Source organism: Neodiprion pinetum, chromosome 2, assembly GCF_021155775.2.
Source record: "Neodiprion pinetum isolate iyNeoPine1 chromosome 2, iyNeoPine1.2, whole genome shotgun sequence".
Taxonomy (NCBI): Eukaryota; Metazoa; Arthropoda; class Insecta; order Hymenoptera; family Diprionidae; genus Neodiprion; species Neodiprion pinetum.
In genome coordinates, this window is record NC_060233.1 from 34,840,426 (window position 1) to 34,864,144 (window position 23,719).

General features: G+C 40.4%; 1 protein-coding gene across 9 annotated transcripts in view; it reads left to right on the top strand.

Annotated features, from left to right (window-relative positions):
* Window positions 1-23,719, top strand: part of kat80 (katanin 80) — a 41,913-nt gene that overhangs the window by 9,831 nt on the left and 8,363 nt on the right. For 2 of the 9 annotated variants that reach the window (XM_046609705.2, XM_046609704.2), the window contains 2 exons: window positions 3,077-3,196; window positions 3,292-8,189. In XM_046609705.2, the coding sequence (XP_046465661.1) occupies window positions 3,077-3,196; window positions 3,292-3,424 (253 nt within the window). In that variant the 3' untranslated portion in view covers window positions 3,425-8,189. Of the gene's footprint in view, window positions 1-1,641; window positions 1,727-3,076; window positions 3,197-3,291; window positions 8,190-10,911; window positions 11,105-12,278; window positions 12,530-13,282; window positions 14,036-14,501; window positions 15,844-15,921; window positions 16,047-17,720; window positions 18,040-23,719 lie in introns of those variants that run through there. The other 7 variants (XR_011176362.1, XR_011176361.1, XR_006881370.2 and 4 more) reach the window with 7 other exon arrangements.

Here is a 23,719-nt window from a genome sequence, read left to right on the forward strand (position 1 = left end):
TACCGACTTCGGCACGGGGGTGAAGATTAGGGTCAGCTGTCAGGCGGCCCGCTGCCCAATCGGCAATTAGCTCTATCCACTTTTATGGTATACTGGAACGTGACCCGAGTCCTGTAGGTGCATGCAAGGTCCGAGGGATCTTCGGCTCTACGGGGTGTTTCACGATATTCCATACTTGTCTTGACAAATAATTAATCCACCAATTCCGAAGAATTGTCAACTGAAAATCATTACTAGCTTCGATTCGACAAAGTTGTGCAATACCGACATGACGAAGATACAAGCTCCAGGACTTAATTTTTAGTTTACTAGATCCTGCTTGTTATTCAATATAATTATATCTTACGTAGCATCATTGGTATCCATTGACTTCGATGAAGCCATGTCCGACGGAGAAATCTGGTGAGTCAGTGCGCCAACATTTTCGATTGTTGGTTCACACTCTGTGAATCAACAGGATGATTGATCTGAAAAAATCAGCTAACAGAAAGTAGAGGATAGTAGATACTTAGTCTGCTTCACTTAACAGTAATTTGCTACTCACTATTTGGAATGTAAATCGAATCAATTGCGATAAAAGTGCAGTGTTCCTTGCTCGCAAATTTCTTTGCGAAAGGTTTGTGCTACAAGAAAAATTCGTTCAACCTTATTGTGGCTATAAATAAACTCGCGTAAACTGATTTGACGTCTGAAATGGATGAACGATTCAAAATCTTTTGGATAGAAAAATTTTTTTATTGAAATTGTAGTGCACTTGGTTGTCAAACGTACGCTTGCAACTTCAATCGTTCTTTTCGGAAATCACAAAAAACATTGTTTCGACCGTTAGATTGAAGAAAATATTAAAACATTTTTCCATATATTATCCTTTTCAACTTGGACAAACTCATGTACAGAACGCGGGTCGTCGAAGGTTTGCCGATAAGGGTGCCTGAAAACCGCAACGTTTTCCTTTCCCGTGGGGTCGAGATTGCAACGTCATAATGCCGACACTCCGCGCGGTGAACTCGGTTCACATTTCATTCTACACAAAGGATCAAGATCTGAGAGAACTGTGTCGTTTATTTATTTATTTTTATTTTTTTTTACCGAAATCTCATTGAGAATGTGAAAATTCACTGTGGGTGGTTTTCAGTTTAGGGTCACCCCGTATAACGTTTGACCTGCAGCGAAGGTAGAGCCTCTCGTTTGGCTGCAGTCAGTTTAACTGAAGCCTAATTTTCAGCCTGGGTAATTTCAACGGCCCTTTCACGCCGGAAACACAATACGTATAACCGATGCCATCGCAGCCGTACACAACTCGCTCGTGAAAAAGTAATTAAATCATTAAAATAGACCCCGCATCCAGTACAACGCATTTTCAGCTCTGTATAAATGTCTTTCCTGATGTTTTTTTGTTTCTGCATCGTTTTCTTTTACCGTATTTATTGTAACCTGCTTTTACTTTAACTGGAATATTCAGGTTGCAATTCTCAGGTAAAAATGACAACAATTCTTTTTTTATGTAAGCGGGATATGTCCGGTTGCGGTAATTCCATCATTCACTTGTTAACGTCTTGACGCGATATTTCTGCAGTCCCGGCGGTATTTTTATTTTTACGTATCCTTATTAACCCCAGTATTTCCACGGCTGGCCCTCAGATACTACCAGGAAGCAAACATTTATACGCTCTGTAGCCGAGGGGCAACAACTTGTGACCGAACCAGCTAATTGCGTACAAGTTTGGATTTTTTTTTCGTTCCTTACAATTTTCCACCTCCGTCATTTTCCGGCTCATCGTTGTTTTTACTAATGCCGCAGCTTTCGTAATACAAGCTATCCTAATGATCAGAGGTTATTTTTACTTTAACTTGCATGATATTGATCGTAAATACATTTATCTTGAATAAAGGTCAATAAATGATTCAGAAAATCTGAAGTAACCGTATACCTACTTATATACTAACTATTTACGCGACGTGTTGTATGCATAAAGACGATTATCCGAGGCGGTGGAGTGTTGCGTGACGATTCAATGATTTTATGGTATTTAGATCTACCGCGTTGTTTGACACGCCTCGGAACATGCAGTGTGAGAAAAAAAAGAACGAATTCTGATCTCGCCTAATGTATTCATCGAGAAAAGGGGTGTCCTGAACTGTGTCGCATTGGTATGCATAGAGATGTCACACACGTGGGGTGTGTGATGCTTATACCTATTTTATACCTACAACTCTATGTACAATGCATACATTGTAGAGGAACGGCTCCCGATTTACGTATCATTTAAAAATAACCCATAGGTACACCACTTGTCTAATGACACGCCGACTTGTATACGATATATCGATGAACAAACGTGCATTATTTTCTTATAAGTTTATTTTTTCTTCTTATTGGACAAATCCTCGTTCGTTGTGGGAAATTTTCGGCGTAGAACAAATATTACATGGAGATTTATACGTGCGCGCAATGACATAAATTTAACGTACGGTGGCAAATTGTTCGATCTGGATGCAGTTTGAAAACTGGTGCGTGCAGAGGCTGCGCGCCCAAAAATTCGTCACGCCTTATACGGTACAAGAAAGGGTTAACTAGTTCTGGACATTTCGACTAGGGCAAAGAATGGGCGGGTGTCTGGCTTGATAGAAGCGCCAAATGTACCGGGGAATCGCCGTAGCGAATCGAAAGGGTTATAAATGTCGGATGATGCGGAATATCGACGGGGCGTTAAGTCGAGGCGCTCCTGTGTAACTCACAGTCTCGATTCATCTGTAGAATACATTTTCATTTTATGATCCCTTTCATATATAGCGCACGCGATCCTTTGTGCTTTACTTTGGTTCGTTACGGGGTGTGAGATTCGAAAAATAAAAGGCAGTATAAAAATTTGTTACTTTTTCAATCGAAAAGTATTCGAATTCAAGGTTGTTCCGGTGATCAATTTTTTATAACCACAAACAGTTTATCTCCAATTTATATTTTTTTTTTTACAAAGTCTAAAAAGTCAGCTATTTTTGGTTCTGCCGCATAGTAGGTATTACTTCGGATAAAATTTGTAATTTTTTTTTTTTCCCGTTGTTTTCATGATTTTAGGTACGTATCAGTGGGCTGCACGGCTCTCAGGTTAATACTTCGTAATTTTTCACCTGTAATCAAGTCAAACGTCCAAGCTCCGTTACATACGATCGGTGTCGACGTTTCCCGCGAAGAAAGGTAGGTCTAATGATAAAGTGAAGAATCAAGTGTTGGAAGTTTTATAACACGCGGATGCAGAGTAATTATAATCGTTGAATGTATTTATCCTGCAGGTACCACAAGTGCGTGTCCTGTTACGAGAAATTAATGTCGGTGAGATCGTTTCTACTTACAAAGCAAAATATGCCTGGAAAAATTGGCGCGACATTTCGAGAGCTAAGTAACATGATGCAGGCTCTTGAGTGAATTTAAATTTTGTGTATTGTCAATTATTGAAAAATTTTCGGCCAACGACAATGTGCAATCTTTTATTAAACGTGAAGAGAAACATTTTCTCATAATCATTATATTGTTTCAGTGAAATTGAGGTAATAAAAATAAAATTTCAGTGTTCGAACGATGCCGATTGTGATCATGTGCTTAATACTAGTGAGTGAATAAACGAATAGCACCAATTTGAATACAAAAAGGAATTGATAATAGTTGAAGGAGAATGAAGAGAAAACTGTTACTTCCAGTATGTACTGTGGATTTAATAATAATTTAATAATAGATGATCAAGTGATAATCGACAAGGCGTATGGGATATTTACTTAAAAAAAAAATGTTGGCCTCGAAATACTCGGTGACGTCACACCGTTGCAGATTGAGGACCGATATAATTATGCGTACAATTAATGGTTAAGTGAATTTCGGACTGTAATAAGGGCGGCGGGGTAAAGTGATGGAAATGATAATTGGTCTTATACTTATTTAATTTAAAAAAAATAATTTTTTATTGCATATGGTTACAGGGATTTAAAATTTTACGTCTTCTACATTTATTTCTGTTGTAACCTAACCAGAATAATATTCAAAGATCGAGCTTATTTGAATTTATGCATGTTGAAGCTTCTGATCGAAATGATTTTCGGACAGCATGAAAATCTTCCAAGTCGAGGTGATTTTTAAATATATTTATACAATTTTTAACCCACAAGCATTGTAGCCTGACAATATAATGTGTCGAGAAAAAAAATTTTGCATAATACAAATTTTATGCAAAATTCCTGTTTTCACCCCGCTTTTCCATGTTTTAAGTATATCAGGAGCCATAAAAATGGATTTAATAAAATGTATAAAATCCTGAACGTTCAACTTCGACGGTTCATTTTTCTTACTTTTTCTTGCTGGCTGAAACTTTCAAAGCTTCAAATAAACGTACTATTAATTAAACTTGACCAAATGACTGCTTGTTGAGTGAGCACTTTTTTTTTCTTGTTGAAAATTTGCCAGTACGTCGTTTAGGAAAAACATTGTGGTCGGTAGTTAGGGGTGAAATTCGATTTGATGTCGTTAGACATACGATCATAGTTTGTATCAATTTTTAAAATCATTTCAAACTTTAGAGGTAGAGTGATTTTATTACGATTTAGAATAATGTCCCTGTGAAAATTTGCATGCACGCCATATAATATCTTTCGCAAACAAAAGAAAAAAGAAATAATAAAACTCGTACAAATTATCATCGCATGCGCAGGGTGACTGTAGTGATTAAACTTAACGTATTTAGAATTCAATAATTCGCCGAGTTTCCGTGAAAAAAATATCTTTACTCGGGGATAAGTTTTACTTCGAAAAAAGACTGGTTTCAGCCTTTTGCCGATTTTCTTCTAACGAATTTTCATATCACAAATCGTTGGGAGTTCAAGAAACAAAATGGGATTCCATTATTATTTCCTGAAAGTAAGTAATTTCCCGAGAAATTAAATTTGTCGACGAGATTGAAAACCCGTGATCTTGTGTATTTTTTTTATCGAAACTCACCATGTTGATAAATATTGAATTAAATGAAAATATTTATTTACAGCCCTTGTCGGTCTAGATGGGGATTTCGGTAATGTTAAGAAATTCAGTCGGTTTTATAAAAATAATATTTTAACTGGATATTCCGGTCATTTCAGAACAACCAAGTCTATAACTCTAACTGTATGTCTTACGGACTTAAAAGGTAGGGGTGTGTCACTCATTGATATACCTAAACTAATGTCACGTTTTTGGTGATTGATAAATAACGTCGACGTGATTAACGTCATTAATTCATTGATTAAGTAATTATCATTAATATCATACCATTAACATAAATATTGTAGATAGGGAGACGTTTTAGTTTAAGAAATTGTATTTTTGCAAAAACGAGCAGTGCATTCGTGTATGTATTTTTAATGATTATACAGTATTTCACACGAAACAGCTAATTAATGTAATATAGAAAAACAAATCGTTGAATAAACAAATTTTGCACGCTTGGTAAATGTTATAAGAGAAACGATAATTCGGCTATGACGAGTTCCAGCGTTCTGCGCTATTTTCTGTCGTATTCCTGTTTGCGTGTGACAGAGTCATTATTTATTTATCTGTTTTCTTTGATCGGAGGTTAAATTATTTCATATTTCTTGTGCTGATTTGTGAATCTAATTCTCAGTTTTTTCATGTTTTGCTGTATTATTGCCCAGCAGAAAAGTTCCTGTTCACTCTTATTGATGTATACTCCCTTAAAGCTTTGTTGCCTGTTGTATTTTTTGTATAGATATAAAAAAATTGCTTGTATCGTATCAATATTACCGAATGCCTGCATTGAACCATCGTCTTTCCTTTTTGTAATTCAATTTTCGCATATCACGTTTGTACGCCATTCGCATTCAGGCATTATCAGAATTCAGCGTTGACACGCGACTCAGCACTCGACCGTTACATTTCGATTCTTTTATTACTTATACTCAGCCCGAACCAAGTCTAAAATTAAATCTCTGATATGTGTAATGTCGTAATCCTGAGATTATCATGCGAACAAAAAGAAATTGGTATAACCGTAAAGTTCTACTTGTAATTCTGGTGAGGATTTTTCATTTTCACCCGCACACAAATAACAGTTCGATAATTATCTGCATGGGTCCATGTTAGCGAATTATTTCCAACCGTGATAAATACTTTTCTTCCCGTGAAAATTGCGAAAAAATACTTAAACGTTTATAGACTTGTATTCCGAGTGAATTATTCCAAGAAAAATACGACGGTAATATAGTAGACCAAACGAAGAAAAATAACAAGACTACAAACGTTCGTTAATATTTGTCCTACAAAAGTATACGCACGCGCAATATCTTTCAACCTATCGAAACGTCCGAGGGACCTGGTCCAAGAAAAATATGACACGCCTTAAGGAAATTAAGACGTGGAAAATATTGAGAAAATTTGAAAATTCGCGAGAGTGTAAGCGAGCAGTGATCGATCGTATGCATACGCTTTTTAATCGGTATTTTGTAAATGCCATATAAGTTGCGGAATGTCTTGATCAATTCTTCTTCTTACACTATGAGACAGAGAGAAATAACTTACGTGCAGATACAAAAGACAAGAAAAGATTTAGTCAGATCCGTCCGATGTATTTTAGTAAGGTAATGGCTGTCGATTTTTGAAAATCTTAGCGATAGAAATTCAAGTATATTCAATCCCAGATGTTCTACGTGATTAAATGAGATCGATTTTTTTAGGTGCAACGTCGATGCATTTTGACTAAATGTTCGTTGAATCATACATTTACATACATTTTTTCCGAAGAATTTGCAGAATTGTATTTCAATTGGAAGTCGGTATTTATTCAATGTAATTGTCAATGCATCGTTTTCCGTTTCCTGTTAAAAATTTGGGATATATCACTTGAAAAGATACAGTTTTTGTGAAGTTAATGCTACATTTTATTCTACAGCCGTGTCAATATGACATGTGAGGTATGTAGATCGTATTGTTCTCACGTGGAGAAACCTGTACAGAGTTAAAATTGTATCAATTCTCACACTCTTTCTAAAATAAGTATTTGTTCCGAGTCTCGTAAAACATTGTGAAATTAGGTGTCATGATTGAGCAAATGATTCGATTTCAACCACAATGTGTACGCGTATGACGAACCAGTAAATTATTTTTTTTTGTACAGTGTACAAGTATATGACTGGAAAATTGAGAATTCTAAGTGAACGATAATGTAAGTGCTGCATATACTTACACGTAATATATTACACGTAACATATACTTGCGTCCATGTATGCTTGTACGGAAAATCAATGATTACAGTTCATTTTATTAAACCTTCTTTGGACACGTGGATTTATAATCGATCTCAAATCTGATTATTTCGTTCGCTTTTACGTAATATCTATTGTTATAAATATACATAAATACTATCCGCGCGTATAGTCATAACTCACCGTTTTCCTCAAGCACATCGGATATAACGTGTAATCCAGATAAGACTAAATACAAGAAACCGTAGCCGTTATAGAGCTAGATGTAAATTAATAAATGATTTAGGAGATAATTTAATTCGCGTACGTAACTGAGATACAATCAAATGATTTGTCTTTTCTTTTTTTCCTTTTTTATACTAATAATGTATAATAATGTATACCTGTGTACAATAGCCTTGGATAGAAAAACAATAATCGTGAAAACGCTGTGCCTTTTTCGAGATAATCAACTTGACACGTTTTTTCCTAACAATAGTCATAACGAGCTTGCCAATTTTACAACATATAGACGTATAAGGTTTTTGTTTTTGTCCGCTAATCTTTTGTTCCATTTTGCAATTAGTTTTATGAACTTTTGCCCTGATTTTAAGAGAAATAACCTGTGTTCTGATGAATTAATTAATTTTACTTTAGATTTCGTGTCATATACATCTTATTGTTAGGTATAACTGTAATGCATAACGATATAATCAATACCTTATACGTTATGGTGAAAACAATATTGTTTTACTTATGAGTGATCAATACATTTTTATTCCCAATCCTAATTGTGATAAGTTTGCGTATTTTTTATTAATTTTATTCTGTTGATCTATATATATATGTATATTATATGTTATACAAATGTACACATATACATATATACGTATGGGAGGACTTCAATTTACGATTGTTATAAAAAAAAATCTACACCTATACGATATCAAAAATATAATAATTGTGTTGAACCATACTTTTTACTTCGAAATATAACACATGTTTTTTTTTTTTTATCAAGAGAGTAGAAGAACGGAGAGTAATTTTTGGAACATTAAAGATGCTTCTAACATTTTAATCCCGTAGTCAGTTAATCGAAAATGCATACCTATCGCACGTATGTTCGCTGCACTTCAAACTGTGGAAATATTTTTTGCCAGGCGAAAACAAATCGTTTAGAAATTCATGAAAGAAACTATAAAATTACAAGATGTTTCGTTTTATTAAACTTTTTCCCTCACCCAGTGACGCGCAAAAAGTGAATTTTGGGCTTTTCACAGTTTTTTTCTGTTTTTTTTTCCACTCTCTGTTTTACTCGCCACGCTTTAATGCACAAACGCAATTCCGTGCGTGACCCGTGAAGATCACGGTCCACGGGTCTTCGAATAGCCCGATTTTCTACGATCACCTGCAGTGATCGAGCATCGATAATCGACACCGCAGCCGCCAAATTACCGGGCTTCCGGTCTGTAATTTTGGTCCATTCTCTCTATACCCGTCTCCGTCTTACTCTATCTCGAAAAAAAGGATTGGGGGAGGTATACGCGCATTGTCTTTAAATTAATTTAGACCGTGGGTATCCTTTTCTGGCACGGATGCAGACTTTTCTTGAAAACAACCTCTGGGTTTTTACCTCCGGTATGGCTTCTTATACTTTCATATACATGTAATACGCAATATTTTACAGCTTGCGTTCCGAATGTTGGAGGCTGTACGTGGCTGCGGTTTGCCTTCCGTTGCCTCGTGTAAAACGTGTTGCGGTTGCAATTTTATCGTAAAATATGTATTTTAAATTGAAACGTCTGTATGCTGTAGGAACATCGTACGCTGATACCTTCTCGCCGGTTAATTGGCCGTAATATCGAGTTTATGTAGGTACTTAACGAAATCGAATACGCAGGGGTGTCTGAAAACCCAAACGACTAAATTTCATTAATTTAAAAAACTCTAGATACATAAATATGGATCGGTTCGTGAATGAAAAAAAAATAGGTAAACCAATATGCCGATAACTCATTGCGGTTTCATCATAATTGCATAATATACATTTGTTATACCGTAAATGCAGAAAAAGCGCTATCGATTCAATCACTCATCATCCATCATCCGTATTTTTATCCTACAAAGAGTGACTCATTCGACGTAAAAGGGCGTAGGTATCTGTATACTATATCAGTGTTGACATCGTCGCGCACGACGCGTGCAAGCCTTTCATATCGATAGAAGGTTTTTTTTATACATCAGCCTTATTACATGCTGCAGGGGTGATTTCGGACGATATTACGTACTGGAAATTCGAAAAGTGGACGAAGCAAACGAGACTAAGCGTACACGTGTACAACTATTCCCTCGGTACGGTTTTTCATCGCAAAAGTTTTCCGGAAAATTTCGATGAAGCCATCACAGATACGTAGAATATGATTTCGAAAATAGCTGATCAAATTATACAATGCACGGAGATCATGGAACTCGGACGAACGGCTTTTTTGCGAGAATTTCGCACGGGAGTTCCGAGCGTCTGGTAGTTAATGGAGACATCAATCTCAATCCTTTGGTAGGCGTGAAATATCGAGCAAATATTCACAAGCCTCTGTATAATCCGTGAAACGTATCGCGACGGATTTAAATGGGTTAAGTAGGTTTGCCGCGTGGCGGTTGTTTGCCGTAGGATTATGTATTCATACAGCACGCAGTACCAAGCTGGTATGTCTACCGTGCAGACGTATTTTATTTCCCTACATCGCTGCAGCTTGTACCACCATGTATTCTCTTATTTTTCAAGCGGAAAAATGGCTGTACGGTGCTTTAACCTTCCCTCCCCCTCCCCCCTGCCCCGCCGTCTCTCACGTTGTAAAATACGTTGAAAGTTCTGTTGACGCGTTGATCACGACGGATCATTGCAACAAAAAATGACGAGAAAACCGCGACAATTATTCAACATGAATTTTTCCGACGGGTGTGTTCGGTTCGGTCTTGTTGAATAATCGAACGTCTGACGCGTTTCGTGGAGGAAATTTGATGGTGAAGAAACTGAGTCTTTATTTTGCAGCGTCACGCGAAAGTCTGCAACGCAGGGCTCCTAGCTGTTTTCGGATGTACGAGTGTTGTGACGTAGACAAGTTAAGCCTCTTCTTGTCGTCACCTCAAGCGTCGAAAATGCTGTTTTCTCACAAAAAGCCTGGCACAATAACGCCGACAACGACATGGCATCGTTTTCCATGACCGTTAAGCGGATTACCGGAATATAATTCCTTCACATACGAATAAACACGACTCTATACGTATGCACTGCAGCTAAAGAGAACGGAGAGGTTTGCGCGTTGTAGTCGAACATCAGGCGAAAACGATATCCCAAGTAAGCAACGTTTTCTTCACCCACTTGTGTACCTTCCTTTGTTGATACGAATTTGAAAACGCCTGATCCTGTATCATCCTCCATTATTGCCTGTATTCATCTCACAGATCGCCTATCTTGACATCTTAAGACATCCTCTTTTGGATCCCTACTTTCAGCCGGGTCTATAAGTTTGTGTACTTTACCTCTCAACTCTCACACGGATGTACACGCGTTTCGTAGCAACTACTGCGTCAGTGTTGCTGCGTGAACGCCAATACGGGTATCAAAGATCACTCCAAGACAGAAGTTTCTCAACCTCGTATGACCAAATTGTTCATATGTCTTTTTAATTTCAGTTGCAAAGAGGGAGAGGAGAGGAGGTCTTGTGACATGTGCCATTCTCACCATCCTCACATCTACACTCACTACTCGATATCTTGCAATCTTAAGACGGACGTCACATGAGAAGTGACCACAGAAGATGGTATTTAATGTAATCCCGTCATATAAATTCGAGGAAATCGGAAATCTCAGGCTTTCTTCACTCATGTGAGTAATATAATATATAGTTTGAGATAACATCGCGAGTTTCTGAGGGCTGCTTGAGTCAAGTTGAGGTAATATGCTTGCGTGGGAATTAGCTTCCATACACAACCTCTACGGTGATTCGACGATCCACTTTTCGACGTGTAGGTATACCATATGTGAGCGTTTTAAATTTCATTTCATCCAACATTGGTGGTTGCGAGCAGAGGAATCTCGAATAGGTAGTGAAACGGAGATTAGACTTAAACTGTGATATACATTTGTTTCCGTTAACCGTCACCTCAACTTCTCAATCACTAAACCAACAACCTTAAATGCCATGATAAGTTTTCAAAAGAGATCATCCATCGGTACCAGTTAACGTAACCGAAAACTTGTTCAAACTAAGACCGCCATGCCGTTCGAGAGTAACGAAATTCTGCAGTCTCTTGTCATGCAAATTGGGGGATGAACGTCTGTCACATGCACTATGCATACCCAGTTCCATACGCAATTCCATACCGCGCGTAGTCGTATTGAATGACGTCACCGCCTTCCTCGAGGACTCCCCGCCATTGGCTAATAACGCCTTGCCTCGAATGCGGCACGATATCACGATCGGGTAGAAGGCATGTTACGCGCTGGGCTCACCCGGCGGCTCACCCTCGACGAAGAAATCGCAAGCGGCAACGGGATTGGCTAATTACGGTACCCGCGCAGTGCCGAGGGTTGAGTGACGTCACGGGGCGTGCTCGACCCCTGATTGGCTAATGGAGGGTCGAAGCGGCGCGCGGAGGGCGCTTTTTGCGCAACATTGGGCTGCGTGACGCAGGACGCAGGATGCACCCTGTGCGAGCGGATGTCTACGCGTGAGTATAGGTACTCGCGGCAAATGTGTATCGCGTTACTATCTAGATTTAGGGGTCGCTCTTTTTAGCGCAGGAGAGAAGGGCGAGGGTCAAAGTTCATGCATAAAATAGAACGCGCGAAATCCGTCCATTCATACGTATGCGTGACATGTATGTGTAGACATATTTCCCGCACCCTATCCTAGCTCCAGATTTTTACATGATCGATACGATTTCCTTTACCAAAATTCACGCAATTATGCTACACGAGTGATGTATAATAAATTGCGTAGTTTATTCAGACGATAAGAACCACTGTAACGTTGTTTCTTTTACGTTATTCGAAATAGAAGTTACGAACGATCGAAAATGGAAAGAGCTAGTCGTGGCATTGGTTAAGATCAAGAGTCGTCGAGAAAAGATGGTAGTTGACGAAGAAACGAGTGAATCAGAAAGGTGCAGATGCTTGAAGAATTGTTGGCCAGAGATCTACTCGGTTTCTCTGTGTTATACCTACAGATGAGAGTACAATCAATGATTTTGCGCACAGTAGCTGAGAACACAGGGATCGATGCACTATAGAGACGTGATACTCCAGACGGTAAAATACAGTGTTATTTATGCAGATTAAAATACTTACGAACAGAAAGAAAGTATCGTATAATTATTAGTCTCAGTTGAATGCCTATTTAATACTGGTAACAATTCAAGGTTCAAGCTTGTGACGCAATCGCTGATAATTTTTAATGAAACAGCAGCTTGAGCACGTTTACACGGTAAGGTTCTGGTTCTCTTTTACACTGTCGGTTTTCCTACATTTCGACTGCGGCTTGCGGCTTGCGTACTTCCGGTCACGAAGGCGGCTACTGCCGTTTGCTTCTATACCGCTTTAAGCAAAAATCAGCCACACGCAAGCCTCTTGCTTGAAAAAACAACCGAGACCAGCTACAAAAACGCGTCTCATTCTAAAATTCCGATGCATACGACGCGGCGTAGTTTAACTCGACTCGAATTATACCTCGCCACCTGGAAGGCGCAATATTTAGCACAATTTTGTGAGAAGCTATAATAAATTTTGAGACCGATTCACGATACCACGAATATTTCCCCATACCTACAGTCGTGGTAATCATTTACAAAATTGTCATAAAATTGGAAATTATGGAAAATACGTATTAGGTAGATAAAGAAATTTTATTTCCGATACAATTTACTTGCATACAACAATGGATTCAACTTGTATTAGCGAGTCATCGCCATTCGTAGGATCTTCATTGAATAACAACTGGTAAAGGCGTTGAACATATATTGTACAATTGTCGATCATACTTATTACCAGCTGTTTTTTTCACAGGGCCAAACGGTGTTCAATATCCTGAACCTGCAACAGCCTATGTTTACTGGTTAGTCAGCACTCGGTGCAATGCAGTTCGTTATCTCAACGACGTGTGAGCCAACGTTCGATGATAGTAATTAGACAGACTGCGTAACACTGGAACGACCGAAGTTGTACTCACAACGAGTAAATATCATGCTTTCGACGATGCGTAACGAGTACGTAATGCACTTTTTACCTGCCGTTCGACGTTCAACGTTCGGAGAAGTGTGCATGGCTTCGGGCAAAGGTAGGTAGGTACGAGGCACGAGGTCCACGTTGTACGGAGAGGAGCATATCGGTTGATCCTTAGCCCGAAGACGCTACAGGAAACAGGATAATTCCTCGGCTCACGCAACCCTCCGTCCGAAATTGGACTCTGGAGCACGTCGGCCTCCGACGACGATGCCGTGCCCATTGGGTTCATTGCGTTGCCCACTTGCCACTCGGCCACTTGGCTCACACTGCCAACCAGCACCAGATGGGCTTCGATGTCTGACATTCGACGTTTCTGTTATGTACTTGACAGCTACCCAAAACCTGGCCGAGATCCAGCTGCCGTATATCTCATACATGATACGATTAAACTAACTACGACTTGTTTTCTAAATTCGTTTTCAGCCAGTCAAACCTGAATTTTTGCAGTTCGATCCGTTGCTCAAGAATTGGAAGTTGTAGTACGCGTGACGTCTGAGGTTTGTTAAGGTCTGATGAAATTGGCAGTGAAAATGCGTGAGTAGCAATTATATTACATTGTTATTTCCTACGAAGAGTACGACTACGATCGAATGGTTTGCATTTTCACAATCAAATGTTAGTTTTCGCACATATTATCATGTCTGTATACGACAACGAGTGCCTGTAACATAAATACAGATCTACCGCAGATATTGTATGGACGCACGCACACAGACGTACACACGCGTGTATTATGTGTATCCTATGCTACGTTTCCTCGGGTAATAGTACCTATAACCGGTAGATACGAGAGACCTTGCGTGTGCCCAGGGTTTTAAGTTACTCGATTGATATCGAATTATACGCGTCTTAAATCGATACTTTTAAAAGAAATGTGTGGTTTGTGCTTCTCCCGAGCTGGTCGTATCATCAGGGCCTCGGATGTCGAATATTTATTATTCAAATCAGTAAGACTGAAGAGGAATATATTTGAGACGAAATTTTTCTTTCTTTTCGTCAGAGCTTATCCTGTTTTGAGTACCTAACACACTCTTGGAAACAAATGGTGCAAGCTGTCCATAACTCATGGCATTCATGCAACGTTTAGTTTGGATACAATAAGTTTCACTTGGAACGGTATGCACAGTTGAAGATCCAGGTGAACGAATTGCTATTGCTCACAGTAAAGTAACCGTGTAATTGAAATATATCCCTACGTTTGAGGATGATCGCAGGTAAAGTACCAAGCCGAAGATAAAGGTAAAAGGTATAGGAGGGAAATAATAGAAAACTGAAAAGGGAAAAGAAACTATATCGTTGCTTGCATTACCATGTAATCTGTCTAACAATACATTTCTTACAATATTTCTTTCCACGTAACATTTTTCACGATGCCCTGAATGCAATTTCATTTCCCATTGTCGTTGGTTAAATATCATGTCTTAGCATAGTGGTTTTTTATTCTCAGAAAGAGATTTGCATTTCATTTTAAACGTGTATGTACACAAGACACGATCCAAAACGATCGCACCGCAGATGAGGTAGATCATGCATCAAGTTACTTAACGGGCTTTTTTTGACCGTAAAACGTATTCCATAAACGCATGCTGTTTTCTTTCTATTCGCTTATTAACATGTACAAGTATAACTCGTTAAATTGATTTACTACGGACAACGGAGAAAGACTAAACTCAACTGAATAAGAATAAAATTGTCCATTATAAATTTTGAACTTTTCGACAATGTTCCGTCTGTCCATCTGCAGGTAGACAGTTTAATTTCCATTTGTAAGTTTTATTCTTGAACGGACATTGGTACATAAGCAACCGATAAATTGAAACTGCATTGACAATCCGACTACCTTGACGAATCTGCATTTCAAGGATCGCTGACAGGCGCGCAGTCCTCCGTAGCAAACCTAGAATATATACAAGACAGCTCACCAACAATTCGGTTCCTGATTCGTGAAAATGTGAAAATGAATTGTTTACCCGACGGCTATACGAGTTTCTATGTAACGCGTGAAAATAAACATCTGCGATTCTTACCGTTCTCGACGCCTGGAAGGAAGGACCTCCTCGTCATTCGCCTTGGATACCCAGCAAGGTTGAGGTCCTCGAGGGTCAGCCTGAGCAAACAATCGGGCTAATAAATGGGTGGTGACTTCCGGCGTGGCGCGCGTCGGGGCGTCGAGACGTCGGAGCGTCGGGACGATCGGTCTGCCACCCTCGGACTCTTAACTTGCAAGGAATCGCGGGGGTTCTGGCCCCGTATTCAGGCCCCAGTTGCTCAAGGGCGTAAAACGTCTATTCTTTCTCAGAGGATTATTCAGCCGGAAGCTGTGGAAAGGAAGACGGAGGACGGTGAGAGAGTAGCGTTACAGCTTCCGCAAACCGATATTTGCAAAATTGACAAAATTACCTATGCAAATTATTCCGCAGTTACTGTGAAGTCCGTTTGTTCACCGGATGTTGATATCGGCGAGATTTTCGGATGATTTATTTGACGTCCATCAACTATTTGTCAAGAATGTTTAGCCAGAAAGGAAAACATCACGAAGATGGGTGTAAGCATCGTTATTTACATATCAGTTTAAACTGCCGAATGTTTTTTTGAAATTGTCGAAGGGTTGAAGGGTTCAAAGCGTACGAGTGACTCGTGGGGGCGTGTGTTAGTTTTGCCATTTAAGTTTTTAATTGAAAGGAACGTAACAGCTGATTATAAGCGATAAAAGGGTCATTCAATGGCAAACGGGACAAAAGCACGGCGTGTGGCAAAGACAATGGTTGCCTCGCACAATAAGGCAACGGGGCGTTGATTAAAACGAAAAAATTAGGGAATTAAAACACCCCGTAATTGCGTGTTAGCAGCCTTCTGTCGTCAGTCGACAAAAACTCGTACTTCTTCTCCAGAAATACAAGTTTCGTGATCTCCGGGAACCAAATCTTCCAGGGCAATTTCTAAAATTATAAGTTTTCTCTTCTTTCATTCCTTTTTACGTATGTACGTGCCTACGAACTTGATAGTTTTTAAAATGATATTTTAATTTTGATTCGTCAGAATTGAATATATCTTCACTGGAATTTCGCTTAGCTTATTTTCACACAAACTTCGTGTCAGTCACAGAGCAAATGCTTTTACATCTTAGTGTTATACACGTTCTTCTCGCAGCAGGACTGTAGATCTGAAAGTGAAAAATATCTTTGGGATGCGACGAGGGGCTCTTACTTCGTCGGAAAAACTGTACTTTACGACCTTAACGGAGCGGACCGTATACCCTATTTTCGCGCCCGAGGACATTTTCGAGGACACGGCAGTTTGGGGTAGTAAAATTTTAGAAACTTTCACTTTCGAATTTGCGGCATACTGGGCGAATAGTGCATAATGACGTTACAGCTAGGTTAGGTACTGCAGTCAGAACTTGAGGATCTCCGATCGGTCAGCCTCCGTGATTAAATATTAGGGTCAGTTTTATTGGTTGAAAGTTTGCAGCCATAACCGCCAAAGAACAGCTTTTCCCTTAAAATTCCCGGAACATTTGTTGAGCAATAACACCGATTGGACATCGTAATAAATTCAGAAACGAAATTGACGTTTATGAAAAATTAGGGTATTAAGTAACCGAAAGCTCAATTCTTGGAAGGGTACCATTTCGCTAAGTAGGCCAAGTTTTGTTCAACGAAAATCGTTGCACATCACACGGGGAGCGTTGTCAACCCTTCCCGCTGTTTCTCCCCTAAACCGAGTCGCGTTCGAGAGATCATTCCGCCAAGTAACGGGTGTGCATTACGAGCGTCGACCCTTCACGAAAAAAATGTTTAATATCTTCGAACAAGGAGTTAATAGATGGACAGAGATATATGTCCGTTCCGTAACAAGACTGTATTTTCCACGGTGTGTAGCATCGAGGTTGGGAAGCATGGGGGACCGGGCGTTTATAGTTCGGTACTGCTGTTGCCGCCGATGCAACCCTTGCGTTTCGTGACGCGGACAAATTATCAACCTCCCTCGAAGTCCTTTTTGGGAGTGATAGATGGTCGAGCCAGGTGATACCTTGACGCCCCCGTCAGAAATTCTGGCTGCGTTTTGCTCTGGCCGTTGTTCTTCTTATTCTTTTTTTTTTCTCTCTCTCACAAATCCTCACCGGGATGACTTGTGCTTCGGATTTAATTGTGTCCCAAATTCGCCCCGCTATATACAAACTGTTCATGAAATCTCATGGTTCACGTGTCTTGTACAGGGTGTGTCGAGGTTCAATACTGACGTATCGAGCAAAATGTACGATGCCAACGCTGCTCGGGAAAAGTTGTTGCACCGTTCAGGGTTGCTAAGGACTGTAAATACCTGCAGATGAAATAAGACGATGCATGAGCTGCTGGTAGAGTGATGGAATTTTGAGCATAAAAGTATGTCCCTTATCCCCTGATGGTGGTTCCGATAGTTGGGAGAAGCGGGAACGATTTGTTTGAATTTGGTGTTTTTCAAATATACCAGAATCTAATTTCTATCGTTGAACCTGTAACAATTTCCATTCTTAAATAAATATTTAACAAACGTCAGCAACTTTGACGATATCGTTCGAGGTAACGCTGAACGGCAAAGTATAAAACGATCAGCATCGGAGCGACGCGACGCCTCGTCGAGAAGTACGTACCCAAAATAGATGAAATTCTATTATCTTAACGGGTTCCTGGGACCCGGTGGAAATCTCGTGGAAAACAGACGGCGTTTCCCGTAAGTCGTATAAGGGAGGGAGAACTCGGGGTGTCCCGGAACCCGGCAGGGTATTCCGTCGATACGAGTTCGCGGGTGCGGAGCCGCGTCGTCGACCGGGCAACGATAAAACCGACGGGCAACCCTGCGCCAGACATCAGAGACGACGGGAAGTCAAACAAACACGTCCGCGCATACACCTACTTTTATTATCAACAAAGTCTCGCTTTATTACGATGAGTTGTTTAGATTTGAAACTGCTATACGACCATCCACCGCCCTCTCGCATGCTGTGGCGCCCCCTGCGCCCGGCTCTTTGACGCGGCACCTCCGCGCCGACTCGGCCGCGACCTCCTCCTTAATCCTTAAGGGGTGCCTTGGTCGATTTCAACGCTGACGTATGTACCTCAAAATATCGAAGTCCGCGTATCTTCTCAAACGCAGCAACCAACGGCTCGACAGCCTCATTCTATAAGCAATTCTGAACAAAAATACTCCAAGGCACTTTCGTTTGACGCAGAAACAAAGAAAAGGCTTGAATTCTACAAAATCGCAGTAGTAAATTTCTAGAATTCATGCCATTTACTTATTTATGCGTCTAATGAGAATGTAACTAAGTGTTTTTGTTCGGAATTGCGTGTAGAATAGGGCTATTAAGCCCTCTTTCGCTTTTAAGATACGTAGACTTCGATATTTGGAGTTCACGCATCAATGTCGAAATCGACCAGAGGATTCCCTTTAGAAAACGAGCGAGCGTCAGTTTCGGTTTCACTCGTTTCGGTGCGCCTTTGACGTCTACGAATTACGATAGAAGAGGATTGAGAGGAGTGAAAATGGAAATAATGAAATTAGTCCGCTTACCGAAAACGCGCTCACAACTCAATTTAACATCGTTGCATGATAAACGAATTCTTCTAGTTAGGCTGGAAAATTAGTTCATCACGTTTGGAACCATTCGAAAAATACGTTTATGGTGCCTCCTTGCCCCTCGCTTACGCGGCGCTATGAACTTCCGATTCTTTAAGCTCGCTTCGAGCCATTACGACTCCTCGTTAATGCATAAATAGTTTGAGAAAGCAGAGGCGACTTGCGTCTTCAAAGTCCGTCTTGCCTAATTTTTTTCTCTTATCGTTCTCCGCCTCTCTGTTTCTTGACCTTTCTTTTTGTTGTTCTTCTCCTCTTTTGCGATCATTCCCACAAGTCACCCTGTACTTGATTGTTTTTGGTAAACGCTTGCTAAAAATGTCTGTATTGAATACACGTCTGCAGTTTACACAACTTTAGCACAAGTACTTACTGGCTCTACAGTTCGGGTTTACAGTGCAGCTGTGTTCACGGTTCCACTATCGTATCCTGATTGTTAAATAGTAGACACGAGCCGCGGGCGGGCTTTAAGGTTTCGCCTCCCCTATAATTCGATCAGAAACCCCTTCACTCCGTACAATAAGGAGGTTTAGTTATTTTGACGTCACGCTGTGAGATCTCGACGCGTAAAAGTCCATCGCTGTCGTCAGGACTTTTCAACGTTTCATGTATGTACAATACCTATATACCTACGCTTCCGAGCTTTAAAACTGCATCAGCCTACAACCCTTGAGCATTTCTCGAGGACCCTCAGCGCATCGCTGCTATTTCCTAACTTATTTTCTCCCTATTTAATGCCGGATGTTGTCATATTTTTTATTCTTATTACGGCTGTCGTTTTTCTTTCCGAGCAGATAAAATTTTAGACATGATATGCGACCTACAGGATCTAGAATCGTATAGAATGGACTACAATAACACAGATGGAGAATTAACGATTCCTGATCGTAAAGAATAAACGAACGCAGTGCGGCCCAGAGAAACAAAAAGAATGAGAGACAAAGAGAGACGGTTTTGTTTTCCACTCGGGAGAGCTCATAAAGTGAAGGTGTTTCCTAATGGAACACGACGTGTCAGGATAAGCCGGATACTGGAAAGGTAGAGACGTGAGTATGTGACTCGTTACGTCTATGTGCGAATACGTATAATATGTATAATATATCTCCAAGACGCAACGTGTTATAAATCTCGTTGAATTATAGTCGCTAAAACGGGCGTGAAATTAGCGGTTACCGACTCGTAGCTCCGATGCATCGCCTCGTAACTGTCTTTTAGGTGCTAAATTTCACCGCGAAATTCTTATTCTCCCGTCCAACGGAGTTTGTGCTACGCTAAAATTCTACACCCGCTGTAGAATCTCGAAATACGAGTTGTCGTAATTTAAGTCGGGATATTCGTTCAATATTTTTTTATTAAACTGTTTTGTCTCAATGGATTGTGTATAAATGTTAACGGGTTGGTGATCGGAATGATTGAAATAATCAAGGGAATGGATTAGCGCACGATGATTTGTTCCCAATGACTGTTGCGCTGCAGTTTTGTTCATTTTGACAGCCTATTTTTCTCGGCCCAGTCCCTCGTTTCATATGGGCGTTACCCGTACCCCCTTTTTTCATTCTCGTTCCTTTTTGTCCGCAGTTGATTTTTATTTTTATTTTTTTATTTCACGTTCATTTTTCTACTTCTTTTTCTACACGAGATTACGGATCGCTCCGTTGAGCAGGCGAGAGACAGAGACAGGAGATGAAGAGAGAGAGAGAGAGAGAGAGAGAGAGAGAGAGAGAGAGAGAGAGAGAGAGAGAGAGAGAGAAAGATAGACGGAAAGGGATGGGAAGGGCTCGGTTCTCTCGTTCCTTTGTTTAACTCGGATTGAAACAATTGACGGCTACTTCTGACGACGAGGGGCACCGATTTTTACGTCTGTTTTTCAGCGCTCGTCCGTCCCTTTGCCTTGTCGCTTCGCCTTTGCCTTCTATTACAACTTTCAATACCCGGGATTGGGCCTTTCCGCCCAATTTTAGAGGGCGGACGGTTGACCCACACTTTTTTGTGCCCAACTCCCCGTTCCAAAACATTTCGGATACCTATACATAATGACGAAAATTACCGTTCCTTGCCCAGAGTATTACGGCGGAGTCCTGCGTGGAGGATAATCGGTAGACATGTATCTGCAAGACTCGGTAATATCCGGTTTTCGTGGTGTGAGATATTTGAATAAGAGCTTACGTGATTCGGGTCCTGATCAAGCGTCGCATTGTCAAAGTTTGGAAAAATTAGGTCCCGATGATTTTCTTCACAATCCAAGTATACTCGTAAATAAAGAAGAGAAAATACGTGATTTTTTCAACCGGTGCGATGAGCGTTGAGGAGCGAATGGCGCTGCATGAAGTCGACACCTGATCCAAAGAAATTTTCGATTTTCGTCGATTTTTATACCAAATAGTTACCGTTTTCCCCAGCTCGCTTAAAACGATTTATTACGCAAGGAAACTGCCTCGCTATATGTCGTCTGGAATTTCTTTTCTATACAATTCATTGCCGGCCGACGCGTAGGCGTTTCGACTTTTCAATATCAAAATAGAAAAGACCTTTTCGACGCCCCGTCTTTACATCTCAATTTTAGGCGTCCGGTGCCGGATTATATGCGACCATTTCTTTCCCTTGACACAACGAGGCCAGGACTTGGTATTTTATATACTTTATTCAATATTCAGTAAAGGGAAAGCTCCAAATGTAAATCATCAATCCGTGATATAAAAATTAAATAAAACAGCCTTATGACACGTGAATCAGTACCTGATGCAGAACTTTCATTAACTACCATCATTTAACTTTGGGATTAAAAAAAAACTTTTCCAAAACTCGTACACTTTGAATATTGTTTTACAACGAATTGTACGACTATAAGCCGTCAGTTTCGTTACTTAAATTACAATATTTGCAGATCCCGATCCTTTTCCCTCTTCCAGTTTCTGTTGTTCCTTTCTTTTTCTCTTCAGGCATATCCCTGCACTATAGCATAGCCGTGTATAATGGTGCCAATGCGTCAAAAGTTACGTTTCAATTCGATCTGGTTGTTCAGAATGGAGAAAACGCTCGGCGACAGCACCGAGCAGGTAGAGGCTTACGAACGAACGATTGCCGATTCTCCGAGGGTTCCCGTGTCGTCCTTGTCGTCTTCCTTCGTTTATTATTATTAGGAATAACTCAGGTCGGACGACGCAACGCCTAGAAAGGGACCTATGGCCCTTTGCCGCATTTACAGCCAACCCATGTTTATGCATTTGTCAACATTGCATACCCGCCGACTTCTGCGACTTGCGCCGAGGGAAGGAAAAATATAATAATTCGAAAGTTCCTTCTGTTTCGTTTGCACGCTCTTCGAAGCAATGCTACTCACTGCAAGCATCCTTTTGCAATATTTTATACATATTCAGTAAACACTCGGGATTCTCCCTTCTATTGTATGCAAATTCATACGTAGCTCTGTGAAACAGAGGACGTGCGACGTGCACTGTTTGAGGGTTCTTGAAACAAAAGAAACGACACCGAATCGTTTCACTAATTGGTCTCGCTAAACCTTTCTATATGTATATTTCATTTTTACAGGGTAGTGGATTGTGCAGTACCTCAACCTTCGAATACGGTGTGTTTGTTGTGCAAATATACATTCTTCTCCCTCCGGTAATTCCCTCGTACGTATTCCACGCACGTACCCTCTGAATTACGTCTTGGTAGGCATGCGAGAATATTTAACACTATCGGATACGACCATCGCAACTATTTGATAAAATTTTTTGTAGTTCTTGGATTCACACGCCCTATGCATTGTACGTCCTTCATACGGCGATGCAAACGTATCAGGCACACCGTTTCTGCCAGACACGATCGTCCATTCATCCCATTTAAACAATCTCTTTCCTTGAAATCAATTGTTCAGTTTTTTCAGGCAGGTAGCTTATGCTTCTATAGTTAACTACAATATATATCAAAAAAAGGAAATATTTACAGTACTTATATCCTTGTATAGAAATTCCAACAGCCACGAAATTTATTTGATTAATGATTCCACCACCTCACCGGGTCTGCAAACCAAGGGGGAAAAAGATTCCACCTCTCGGTTCCGTGTACCGCTTACAACCTGGACACAATGAGAGAGACATCGTTTTGATGTCCGCTCTGAATCTTCGAGGCAAAATCGGTGAGAGAAGATTCATCTTATGCACGTATAATATTGCGGGTTCTTGATTCAAAATCTGAAGCTCAAATGTCCGTCAACTGTGACAGCGAAAAATTATTTGCATTGTTCCCTTTGATTTTCTCAGAGTCTAATGTGCGACATTCAGCTTACCAACTTTCTTTTCCTCCAGTCCAGCAAAAGTGCATCGCTGCAGTACGGCGGAAAATATTTCGTTTCTGCCGCTGACGGCCGGCGGTACTTACTGTGTCTCTCTTTATCCTCGTCCAGAACCGGAACTGATTTTTCAATAATCTGGACGAGAGCCTGTCGAAGAATTCCATCGACCGTTGAGTTGGCTCACTCGCTGACAAAGGGGATTTCTGCGTGTGTATATGCAACGGCTAAATTCCCCAAAATGCGCAAATGCCGCATTGCAGTGATGTGCATGGCGGAAAGAACGCGCCGGACGAACATATATGCGT